Source organism: Barbus barbus (assembly GCF_936440315.1).
Source record: "Barbus barbus genome assembly, chromosome: 19".
NCBI classification, from domain to species: Eukaryota; Metazoa; Chordata; class Actinopteri; order Cypriniformes; family Cyprinidae; genus Barbus; species Barbus barbus.
Genome location: NC_136747.1, coordinates 19,281,443 through 19,293,734, shown reverse-complemented (window position 1 = coordinate 19,293,734; position 12,292 = coordinate 19,281,443). Strand labels below are relative to the sequence as shown.

General features: G+C 34.9%; 2 protein-coding genes across 7 annotated transcripts in view; both read right to left on the bottom strand.

The window, feature by feature from the left end:
• Positions 1–2,417: 2,417 nt before the first annotated feature.
• LOC306884919 (annexin A2-like) lies at positions 2,418–10,034 on the bottom strand. 6 transcript variants are annotated; one of them, XM_079441160.1, is made up of 14 exons: positions 9,755–10,034; positions 9,189–9,361; positions 8,666–8,745; positions 8,370–8,472; positions 8,170–8,258; positions 7,516–7,629; positions 7,274–7,364; positions 4,975–5,054; positions 4,835–4,873; positions 4,087–4,177; positions 3,547–3,654; positions 3,363–3,418; positions 2,704–2,811; positions 2,418–2,611 (listed from the first exon to the last, which is right to left on the bottom strand). In XM_079441160.1, the coding sequence occupies exons 3-14, from the start codon at positions 8,705–8,707 to the stop codon at positions 2,552–2,554; spliced, it is 981 nt and encodes a 326-aa protein (XP_079297286.1). In that variant the 5' UTR covers positions 8,708–8,745; positions 9,189–9,361; positions 9,755–10,034; the 3' UTR covers positions 2,418–2,551. The 6 variants fall into 6 exon arrangements, with proteins under 6 accessions (XP_079297286.1, XP_079297285.1, XP_079297287.1 ...); XM_079441159.1 differs by having other exon boundaries at positions 8,666–8,750; positions 9,755–9,887; XM_079441161.1 differs by lacking the exon at positions 9,755–10,034 and adding an exon at positions 9,461–9,685 and having other exon boundaries at positions 8,666–8,750.
• Positions 10,008–12,292, bottom strand: part of LOC306884918 (uncharacterized protein) — a 34,146-nt gene continuing 31,861 nt past the window's right edge. The window contains exons 20-22 of the mRNA XM_079441157.1: positions 12,075–12,233; positions 11,802–11,961; positions 10,008–10,805 (exon numbers count right to left, since the gene is read on the bottom strand). Of these exons, the coding sequence (XP_079297283.1) occupies positions 10,717–10,805; positions 11,802–11,961; positions 12,075–12,233 (408 nt within the window). The 3' untranslated portion in view covers positions 10,008–10,716. The remainder of the gene's footprint in view (positions 10,806–11,801; positions 11,962–12,074; positions 12,234–12,292) is intronic.

Sequence of the window (12,292 nt, the reverse complement as noted above, 5' to 3'; positions counted from 1 at the left end):
GAGCACCTGTTGGATTGGTCGCAGTTTGACATCTCGCAGCAAATCTCATTCTCTGTGGCATCTTTTACCGTTTTCTCTCCATCATGATCACACGATTCTGGATGTTGGCTCTGCTGGTCTCCCAGGCACAGGTAAATATACAATCAACTTGTATATTTTATATTTACACTCCATAATGTTGTCATCTTACAACTGTATTTTGAGTGGTTTTCCATAAAACAAGTCCAAACCTCTTAAAAAAAAAAGAAAAAAACACAAGCAAGGAAGGATTTAATAAGACCTGTTATTAGAGGATCTGTCGTGACTTATTTTTATTTCTTGTTTTGACCCGAAATATAACAAAATGTTGAGACATTATGCTTAAAACAAGGGGAAAAAACTATTTTTCAGTGGATTAAGAAAAATATATTGATAATTATATATATTGACAAGCTACATTTTTTAAATAAGAATTGTTATTTTTAAGAAAAAAAAATTATGAGAATTATGCTTTAAACAATGGATTTAGTCAGTGGAGTAAAATAAATAGACTTCTGTTCTGCTTCTCAAGTGAATGTATCATGTTTTAAAGATATTCAAATGTTTTTACTCGATGACTGGAAAAATATTAAGGATATGATTTGTCACTTTATGTTTACAACAATTATACTACAATATTGAGAACAGTAATAGGGAAGGGGAAGTTTCACAGCAATAAAATCTGAGGAACAAACACTGTATTGGGTTTCATTTTTAACATATAAAATTGGTGTAAGTTAATCAGCTTTTAAATTGTTCCCTAGATTAATGTGACAATGACAACCAGTGTGGCAACAACTGATGACACTTCAAATACAGCTTCAATGTTTCTGTCAACAATTGATGCAAATTCAGTTACAAGCACAAATCCAACCACTGTAGATTCTACAACTACTGCTCCACTCACTGTTCCAACACTTCCTAAAACTTCACCCACAATAACCAGAATAAATACTTCAGATACAACTCAACCCACTGTGACAACTTTGCAGGAAAGTGTGATAACTTCATCAGATCAGCCAACCACAATGTCTCCATCTTCAGAGCCCACCATGATTCAAACGACTGAATTTTCAAGCAACAAGACTGATATGACCACAATGACAAATACCTCGATGGCAATGAATACCACTGTGACAACAGCAGGACAGACCTCAATTTGGACGACTACATCGTCCAGCGACTCGCTGACAGTTACCGTCATCAGCTATACTCTATCTGTTCTGCTGTACATGATGTTGAATTGAGCATTACCTGATTCTGTTTTACAAAGAACTGTAGTATATAAGCAATATATGAAGGTAAAGTATAGGCTATATGCATATACTTTATATATAAATGACCAATGATTACATTTACAGTAGCATAAGCCAAAACTGAACAACAGATAATAGTTTAATTACACAAACCTAACGGCTCATGCTTAAATGCTTGAAATTAGAAATTAGCTTTGTTGACAAATAGAAACTATCTCTACGCATAAATTTATGTAATTTGTTTTTTAATTACATTTTTTTCAATCAATGAGTTGGAGGTGCAGCCAACAAGTGTTCATGAAATAATGAACATATAAAGTGGCTTCATTAGATTTAAAAAGTGCTTGATGTATCACAGATGTGGACTTCCTTAAAAATGCAACTAAGATTTGAAATGAAAAAAAAAAAAAAAAAAAAACAATGGCTGAAATAAAGAACAAAATTGTATCTGTTGATTTGCATGTGTGTTTTTCATAGTTACGACTAGTGCAAATGACAGTTAATATATTTACTGTTTAGTAAGTGAGCTTTTTCTGGACTAAAATAGGTTAAGCAAAGTCAGTCATTTGCTTTTACTCAGTTTATGATCTCATAACATCCTGGGAAAATTGTATTTAATCCTTTGGCCAAGAATCAAACAAATGAGTTACAATCTACAAATGCCAAATAATGCAGTTGACTTAATGTTTCTGGGTCAATAAGTTTAGTAGTCTTACACTGAAGAGGCAGTGCATATGTATTTTTCTTATTCTCACACACTATATGTATATACAATGCGTGTATGTATGTATGTATGTATGTATATATATATATATATATGTATAGTCTGATATTGAAGAGGAAACTGAAGAGGAGTTACATATGAGTTTTGATGATTAAAAAAAATTGGCTTTTTTTTTGTTGTTGCTTTTTATCCTTTAAAAACTCTATGGGCGATAATATAAATCAATAAACAGATTTAAGTTGATTCCTATAAAAGCCCATTTCCACCACATAAGAAAAAAAGTAATGCTTTGGTAAATCATAATTATGACAGAAGTCAAAATTCTGAAATGAAAAATTCATAACTGACATAAAAAGATGAAAAAAATATTAAAACTAAATTGCCATCCACAGGGATTCATAAAGGACAGTGCTGCAATTCTCAGTTACATTTATTTCTTTATTTTCAGACACAAAGCTTTTGTTTAACAGCAATGAATTAAAATGAATGGAATGTTTTCACTGTGTACACATAAATGTTTATCATTTGTGCCAATACACACACAGCATTTATTCTAATCTTCTGCACGACATATAGCCAACAAACCCTGCTGGAGTTCACCTTTAAACTGCTTCTGTTGAGAAAAAAACATATCAGGATTTTGCAGGAATAAGAAAATGATGGTGAAGACTGTTGATAAAGATCTGTGTGTGCGTGTGTGGAGACCTGTAAGGCTGTGTACAGTGAAGTTCCCGTTGACTGAAGGTATGCCACTCTAACTCTCAGTAGATCCTCCTCACTGTGAGCCACCATCACACCCTGGACCACCGGTGCCTACAGAGTACAGGACAGAGTATCTGTCAACACATATCTATAGCTGTTTCAAAGCAAAAATAAAGCTGAGCAACTGAGCATGATACAGTCTATCAACAAGCAGTGATCTCAATATCCGTGTAAAGTTGTTTAAAAGAACGTCCTGCTTTGCATTTGCAAGATAGATTTAGTATATTGTATTTCAGGAAATAACTCAAAATAAATTAATTGATTCAATGTTTGTACTACTAAGTTTATACTAGTACTGTAACTGTGTGGACACTTAGACAACATTTTTTATGATAACTGAGACTTCTGTTGTTTTTATATTGAGCTAATTATATTTTCTATCCACTAACCTTATACCAAACCCTCAAATAAACCTTTTTGTATTTTAGACCCAGCATAAAGATTTACTTTACTCTTACATTTGGTGCCCAAAATGCTGGCAAAACCTGAACATGCACACACAAGTTTTAAAGTAGATAATTTAGTGGCAGCCTCAATTAATACTTGGCTTTTTTGCAATGACATTTATTAATATATAAAGAAAACAAAAAACAACAACTTACTTTCTTAGATTGGATCCGTTGTGCCAAGAATAAATACTGGTTCTGTATACATTGTACTGATGAGAAAAAGAAAAGAGATAAATTAGATAAATTGCAAATGCTTTGTGGATTTACATTAATTGATCATTACTCATTGAGCACACACACATTAATACATCCTCAAACACACATAAACCAGTTTTACCTAGAGTCTTTAAGCCCTTTTTTAGGTCTCCAGAGAGGACTCCTTTAAAATGTCCTTCTAAAGTGTCCTCCGCTGTCTGGCCTCTCTCAAACTCCAGTTTTTCCAGCACTGAAGTAGAAATAACATTACTGTTCACACACATTTGAAATATTTGTCATTGTCAACCTTACAATACAAATAGTACAGATGGATAAGTTCCTAGGATTTGCATGTTGCAAATGTGTCAATAACTTTACATAAGTAATTACCTCTACCAAGGATACAGGAAACAACTACCCTTCCAAACACTAGAACTGCCAACAACAGATATTAAACAATATGCTTAAACTTTCTGATGCATCTCATGCATCGTAATTTCATCAGAAGAATGAGCTGCCAAATATTGAAATACCCTAAAAAAAAAAAAAAATTGAATTTTTTCCTGTTGATTAAATGTTCATGAGGAACAGTTTTCAATATCTTCTGAAGACATTTTCCAACAATTTTGTCCCTGCAATAATAGCTAGATCAGAAACACGCATACAAACGCTTGCAACGCACCAATTCTGAGATAGTCTGGGTTTCTTGTGGTGAGCATTTTGATCCAAATATCAGCTGCAGGTTTCTTGTTTTTCAGCTCCTCAGATAAAGACTGTAAAACAAAATCAAAATATATTGAATTCAATCACAAAAGTTTGTATATTTGTCACCCTGTGATCTGACTGAGCTGAAATTCCTACAACCGTATCCTGCTACCGGGGTTATCTAGAGGTCTCAGTAGGGGCAGTTGCAGTGTGTAACAGATCAAACAAAGTCAATATCATAGGTTTTATGTGGGGAAGTCGTGGCCTAATGGTTAGAGAGTCAGACTCGTAATCCAAAGGTTGCGGGTTCGAGTTTTGGGCCGGCAGGGATTGTAGGTGGGGAGAGTGAATGTACAGCGCTCTCTCCACCCTCAATACCACGACTGAGGTGCCCTTGAGCAAGGCACCGAACTCCCAACTGCTCCCCGGGCGCCGCAACATAAATGGCTGCCCACTGCTCTGGGTGTGTGTTCACGGTGTGTGTGTGTTCACTGCTGTGTGTGTGCACGTTGGATGGGTTAAATGCAGAGCACGAATTCCGAGTATGGGTCACCATACTTGGCAGTATGTCACTTCACTTATAGTTAAACCTTAATGAACTAAATCTCTTAATATGGCATGAAAGCAGTCCCGGGAGTGAAGGGTGATTTGAGAACACTTGAAATCTTTAAAAGGAACAATTCATCCTAAAAGGACAAATGTGTCATGAATGTAAATGGACTCACTGTTATATCCTGGTCAATAATTCCTGGCCCATTCTCTTTCTGATAAAAGAGAGAGAGAAAGAAACCGAGAGAATGAGCATGATTACTCGCATAGCATAAATATTTAACAGTGAGATGAACAGGAAGCATACGCTTCTTACCTTCAACAATGCCACAATGAGCTTTGAAAAATCTCCACTGGTTTCACTTGTCAAGTCTCTCTCTAAATCCCGCTTATACTCTGTTAAAGTGACAATGTTGAAACATTCAAACACAGACTGATAGAAAATGTATACAGTTATCTCTAATATTCAATTCTTACTGAATTAAATATTATAGTGATAATATATGCACTAGTGTTTAAAAGTTTGGCATTAGTAAGATTTATTTTTTAAACAAATGAACACTTATTAAAAAAAGTTGCATCAAATTGAAAGTGACAGGAAAGACTTTTACACTGTTACAAAAAAAATCTATTTCAAATAAATACTGTTGTTTTGAACCTTTTATTCATTAAAGAATTTTCTGTATTTTTGATCAAATAAATGCAATTTTGATGAGCAAGACTCTTTGAAAACATTAATTGAAAATTTTTTACCGACCTCAAACTTTTGAAAGGTAGTGTACTGTTATAAATAAATAAATATAAAATAAACATCAAATCTTATCTCATCCTAATAATAAGAATTCACTGATATTCCTTGTTTTAATTATAACTAAAAGTTTTAGTTTTTACAAAAATGGCAATGCCTTGTTGTGCAAAGCATTGTTGTGTTGCTTTACAGTGAAAAATCACCAATAATCAATAAGTAATTAGTTTCATATGAGCACAATTCTTTGTAAATATTTAGTGCTCATGTTGAGTGATCATAATTCCAAAACTTTTATTTTTTGACTATACAGTAAGTACATTTTATTTATATAGCATATTTAAACATAGCAAACCTATCCAAAATGCTTATCAATGTAACAATTTAAATGAGAAAAGAAAACAGAAAAGCAGCAAACAAGACATCCAATAAAACAAATAAATTGAAATTAAAATGCTAAGGAAAAAATATATGTTTTCAATCTTGATTTAAAACTGGTAATGGAAGGTGCAAGGCGGCATTCTAGAGGCAATTGGTTCCATAGACGAGGGGCATTGACTGAAAAGGCTCTGTCACCCTTGGTTTTCAAACGGGAGCGAGGGACAGATAAAAGAGCCCTGTCAGTGGATCTTAAATGTCTGGTAGTTGACAAAGGGATAAGAAGAACTTTAAGTTAAGACGGAGCTTGATTGTTAAGAGCTTTGAAGACAAACAGCAGAATCTTAAACTGAACTCTAAAATGGACGGGAAGCCAGTGTAGTGAGGCTAAAATTGGAGTGACGTGGCCATATTTCTTTGCCTCAGTCAGCAGCCTTGCAGCTGCATTTTGTACCAACTGGAGACGTGAAAGCGATGACCGAGGACGACCTGAGTACAGAGAATTACAGTAATCTAAACGTGAGGTAATAAAAGCATGAAGAACTCTCTCCAAATCTTGAAAAGACAAAAACGATTTAAGTTTGGAAATGACCCGAAATTGATAAAAACTGTTCCTAACGACCAAATTAACTTGTTTGGATAAACATAATTATAGATAAAGTCTATAATAACACCCAGGTTTCTAACCTGTGAGGAAATGGAGGGGAAATGGTTGCCCAGCTATATAACAATAATTTCTGTTTTGTTCTCATTTAGTTGGAGAAAGTTATTCGATAACCATTTTTTAATATCTGAGATACATTCCAGCAATGGTTGAATGGACTCACCAACTTTTAGTGGGAGGTACAACTGTGTATCATCAGTACACAGATGAAAATAAACATTGTGCTTCCTGATAATACCACTTGGATGCTGGGTCCAATTACTGGAAAGGCTGCTTTTATGATCTCAGGTGGAACAACATCTAGTGAGGAGTTAGTAGTCTTCATTTTGTTAACGAGATCAGAGAGTTCGATTAAAGAGACATGTTGAAAATGACAAAATAAAAATGGACTAGCAGGCAAATTTAAAGACAGGACTGAGAGCTGTGAAGTAAAAGATAAGCGAATGTCACTCACTTTATCAACAAAAAATGTCAAAGATTTCTCACAGAGCCCTGCTGACAGCTACCTAGAATACTGGGAATTCGGATTAATAACTGAATTTATTGTGGAGAATAAAATCTTAGGTCTATGACAGTGTGCAGAAATCAGATCTGAAAAATATTTTGATCTAGCTGACTTAGCAGCGCTCTGAAACTTAACCAGACACTCTTTAAAAATCTCAAGAGACACAGTCAGCCGATCATGCTTTTTTAACCCTATAACAATATGCAATGCTTTCAGTAAGAGCAGGGTTAAAAGTGAGACATTCCAAAACTGAGGTATTTAATTGCATTAAATAAATTAAAATGTTCAACATTTTTCCATTATGAAAATAAATCCTAAAGCACCTTGATTGTATGCAGCCCTGATGTCAGAGAGCTGCTGTGGCGTCCTTGTGCATAAAATCTCTAAAAGAGTTTCTTCATCCGTACCAGCACCCTGAACACACACAAAAAAAAATCAATACAGTCTGAATGGATGTTGAACTATAATGAACTATAATGCTGCTAATCACACTCACACACACACACACACACACACACACACGTCATTGCATACTTATAGACTATACTAGTGATTAATGCCAAACCTCCATGGCTTTGCGTAAGCGATGGGCCTCAAACTGCTCTGGTATCATCATCAGTCCAAGTATCAGAGACTGCAGATCACCAGAAAGAACCTTCTTCAGACTTGCGTCCAATTCCTGTAGCATACACACATCTAGTGTTATGTCACACACATTTTTGTCTCATGATAAGGATTATCCATTGACTTATTGATTTTATATGAGTTAATGATATTTTATATCCTCTAAACCAGGGGTGGGGAACGTTGATCCTGGAGGGCCGGTGTCCCTGCAGAGTTTAGCTTCAACCCTAATCAAACACACCTGAGCTAATCAAGGTCTTCAGGATGTAGTTAGTTTTTTTTTTTTTCAGGGTTGGAACTAAACTCTGCAAGAGAGTGGCCCTCCAGGATCAACGTTCCCCATCCCTGCACCTAAACCTAAACCAAATCCTCACAAGCCTTTCTTTATTTTTAGATGTTCATTAAGACATTATTTAGTCTATTTATTTGGCCATTTTCCTGATGGGAACTATTTGAGATATTAATTTTTACTATCCTTGTGGGGACATTTGGTCACTTCTTATAGTATTTGGCCTATAAAAAAACAAAACCTAAACCCCACTAAACAGAATGACTAGCTTGTGCTGATTAGGAGATTAATTTGTTTTTGATTTACCTTTTGAGATAAATTCTTGTACGCCAGGGCAATAGATCGTCTCTGAACATTACTGCGATTGGTTATTATTCTCACAATTGTGTTCACATCTTTAACAGAAAGATATGGTAGTTAAATAACAACAATTAATTATGAAAGAATACTAGCCGATTGACTTTTACTACCACAATCATGCCTCATGAGCATTTATATAGATGTACCTTTCTTCTCCAGAGCAGTGTGAAGGACTGCAACATCTCTCTCGGGATGAAAATTTGGGAAGGGCCGCACAGACCCCAGGGTGCCCCACCACATGCCTTCAGACTGTGGGATGATAAAAAAAATAAAATAAATAAAAATAGGCAATGTAGGGGAGTATGGAGAATGTCGAAGAAAAGAGTCCTGATTTAGAAGAGCAATGGTACGGAGATATTTCGGAGATTTAGTGACAAACAATGGGACCGAAGTACAACACAAATAGTGATGCAGAGAAAAATGTACAGATGCAAACATTCACCGTAAGTGGAGATGTTTCCTGTGACTTATCTTCTGTCTCCATGACAGCACTTGCCAATGTAAAAGGAAGCTATGCACAAGCTGCACTGAAAAAAATGGTGTAGAAACAATTTTCACAAGTAGATTTTCACAATTTCTTTCAAAGTAGCACAAGGAATTATACATGACATTTTACAAATGTACTCCAATAAATAACCTTTGTTTTAATGACAAGTTTGATCATTTTTACAGTGCATATGGGAAAAAACAAATACAAAAATAATGAAAAACAACACCTTTAAAAAAACAGTTCTTCAAAAATACTGCAACTAAATACCTTTAGGCTATTTCTTTTAGCAAAAATAGAGAAATTAATAAACAATGAAATTAACTTAATTCTCATTAAAATATCAGTTCAAATTTCATTGAAATCAGCTAGATTCTGACAAAAAAGGAAAGCAAATAAGTTCAAAATAAATTTTAGTTTAAAAAATGTTTACCTACTTAAAAAGACTACTCGGATAGTGGTGATTAAAGTGGTTTACCTGCTGAAGACTCAGAATGGAAGTCTGTGGTGAAATTTCAGTCTCAACTGAGATCGAGTTTGTTTTTTTATTTGGTGACTCCTGGTCTGCTCTCTCAAATGAAATGAAATTCAAGGTTTTAAATCGTTGAGAAATAAATAGTGTCCATACGCCGTGTTTCTCAGGCTCATCTGCTGCAAAAAGCACATAATGTCTCAAACCAAACAAGCTCTCAATACCTTAGATCAGATTAGATCAGATATCCCATGGGTGTAACCTTGACACTAACTTACAAGAACTTTAAAAACCTGCATAACTGGACGACTCAATTGATTAGATTCCTCCCCAAAACAACCATTTCTGAATCACAAAGATTCTTCGAAAGAGAATTCTCGAACTCGTTTAGATGTAACGTTACATTTAAACAGAGTACGATGTTAGTTGCTAAACGCTGCATAAAACAGGTTGTAATTTGAGAAACGTGTGAAAGTGTTGTTAATGTCAACAAAGGCGTTAGTGGAGCTGAACTTGCATGTGACTGTGTACATAAACTCAAGTCATATGTTGAATATATGACGATAATTTACCTCCACCTGAAAGAGCAACAACATCAGGCGTGGCGTTTGATTTGTAGACCAGAACAAATGGCATCAGTACAAGAATCTGCATAGGCCTACTTGTCATTCATCAGCAGCCGTTATCAGACATCTTACACGCAGCAAAGCTCCCCGCTCCAGCACGAAACTCATTGAAATGAACAGACAAGCACTACTACACATATACAAGTTTGATGAACTGTTATATAAAAAATTAAATAAATAACACAGACACTAAAACATCAATAGCCCACACTGAAGTAAAAAATGTATGAATTACGACATCATTTTTTAGTTTTATTACAAAATTAAAGCCACTCCCTGTTACATATTTCACATTGTGCTTTGAAAATAACATTTATACATAAAGTTTCCTTGTCCGAAAACATGGCGACTTTTTATGCAGACCCCACTCCTGTACCTTTTGCAATGACTATAAACTAATTGCAGACACTGATATCCAATATGTCAAATGTATATAAAAAATAACATTAGCTTGTAAACAAATAAAATGAGCAGAAATGAAAGTTGCCATATTCATATACAATGATGAGATTCTCATGTGATGCAAAGGAAAACAGAAAAAAAGTTGACTTAACCACCAGCACCATCATTAGCGTGTAAATGACCTGTAGGTAATGTTATTCAAACTATGTGCAAATAAGACACATAACAGGTGAGAGTTTTACGTTTCAAGAACACATGTTGAATGATATTTGACCTCTGCTTCTCTCTCATTTTTAAATGACAATACCATTTTATCTATTGTACAGTCTTCAATGACAGGAGAAACTTTTCCTGCCCAACATCTTCTGATTGTATGTAAGGATGATTCACAGGTGCCCTCAAAGTGTCCTATATCAGATCACAGACAGTGTTTGTATTGTTGGGGCAGGAGAAGTGGGTGGAGTCAGAAGGAGAAGCGGGTCAGATGAAGGAGAGAGAGGGCAGGATCAAACAAATTCCAGCTCCCATTGTTGGCTGGCGTGTTCCTCGTTCTCTTCTCGAATCACTAAATGTTGTTTGTCGTATTGCTTTCCCCCTGTAAAAAATAGAGAAATTAGATGGCTGAAGAATGTTTTCTGTTTCTTTAGTAGTTGTCAAATAACATGTACATGGACATTTGTTGCCACAATCGTGATTTTAGGTCTAAATCCACAAATTTATAAAGGAATTTAGATATTTTATATTTATAAGAGAAAGTGTACACTACCTTTCAAAAGTTTGGGGTTGGTAAGATTTAAAAAAAAATAATTTAAGAAGTTTCTTATGCTCACCAAGGCTGCATTTATTTGATTAAAATTAAAGTAAAAGCAGTAATATTGTGAAATATTACTACAATTTAAAATAACTGTTTTCTATTTTTATATATTTTAAAATGTCATTCATTGCTGTGATGTCAAAGCTGAATTTTCAACAGGCATTAATCAAGCCTTCACTGTCACATGATCCTTCTTAAAACATTTTGATATGCTGGTTTTCTGCTTAAGAAACTTTTCTTATTTTCAAAGTTGAAAACAGTTTTGCTGCTTAATATTTCTGTGGAAACTGTGATGAATAGACAGTAATAAAAAAGAATGATTTGAAACATCTCTACTGACAATTTTGATGAATTTAATGTAGCCTTCCTGGATAAAAGTATTAACTTATTTCACAAAAAAGTACTGACTCCAAAGTTTTGAGTATTTCTCAAGCTCTCTTTAATGACAGCTAACATAATTATCAAAAAGCTGCATGTATAGTGAATATAAAAATATTAAAGTATATAAAAATCATAAAAACAATGTTTGATAGATTTAGATGAAGTATGGCACGACACACTGCTGGACACTCCTGTACTGATATCAACTACTCTCACATTTTCGCATTGTAAACAAAAATGAATTTTTTTAATGTATTAATAGGAATGGTAATAAAACTATTTTTGTAATGGACAGTAAATAAATAGCAATATTTTAAATGATAAAGCAAATTAAGAGTTACAATAGACAGTGGTTAAGCTTGTGCTTGGTACATAAAGCACCAAACTAAATCTTACCCTTGATATCCAGCACCATTCCAGGGAAGGTGATGCTAGAGATTGTGCCGCTGACCTTAGCGCTCCACGTCTGCACTGGAACACGCGTTTCAGTCCACAAAACCACCTTAGCACCTGACTCCACATTTCCCATCACCTGCAGACTCATGGTTCGAGCCAGCTGACACAAAGAGAGCACATGTTCAACAATCTGAGAGGGGGTGACTTTAAAAAGTTAGAAACAATAAATAACTATACATGCATTACTCATACACATCATGGTGTGCAAAGTACCTTGTTTTTGATGAGCCCAGCCTGGTAAAGCCAAATATCACTCATTCCCTCCACCTGCTCTGTGACGACCACACGGCCCGTCTTCATGTCCTCAACGCCACCCTGCACTGATATGTAGTGGCCCGTCTCTTTATTTTTGATGCGGAACAGTCTTTGTTTCTATAGGGATATAAACACACAATTAACAACATATAAGAAATACTGTTTTCAAGTTATCT

Bases quoted from the DNA above. Each gene is read 5' to 3' on its own strand.
- LOC306884919 (XM_079441158.1), bottom strand. From the start codon at position 8,707: ATGGAGACAGAAGATAAGTCACAGGAAACATCTCCACTTACG. The intron at 8,259-8,369 runs GTACATCTATAT...TTTCTGTTAAAG, and splicing joins CACTGCTCTGGAGAAGAAAG to ATGTGAACACAATTGTGAGA. The intron at 7,630-8,169 runs GTAAATCAAAAA...TGTATGCTACAG, and splicing joins ACAAGAATTTATCTCAAAAG to GAATTGGACGCAAGTCTGAA.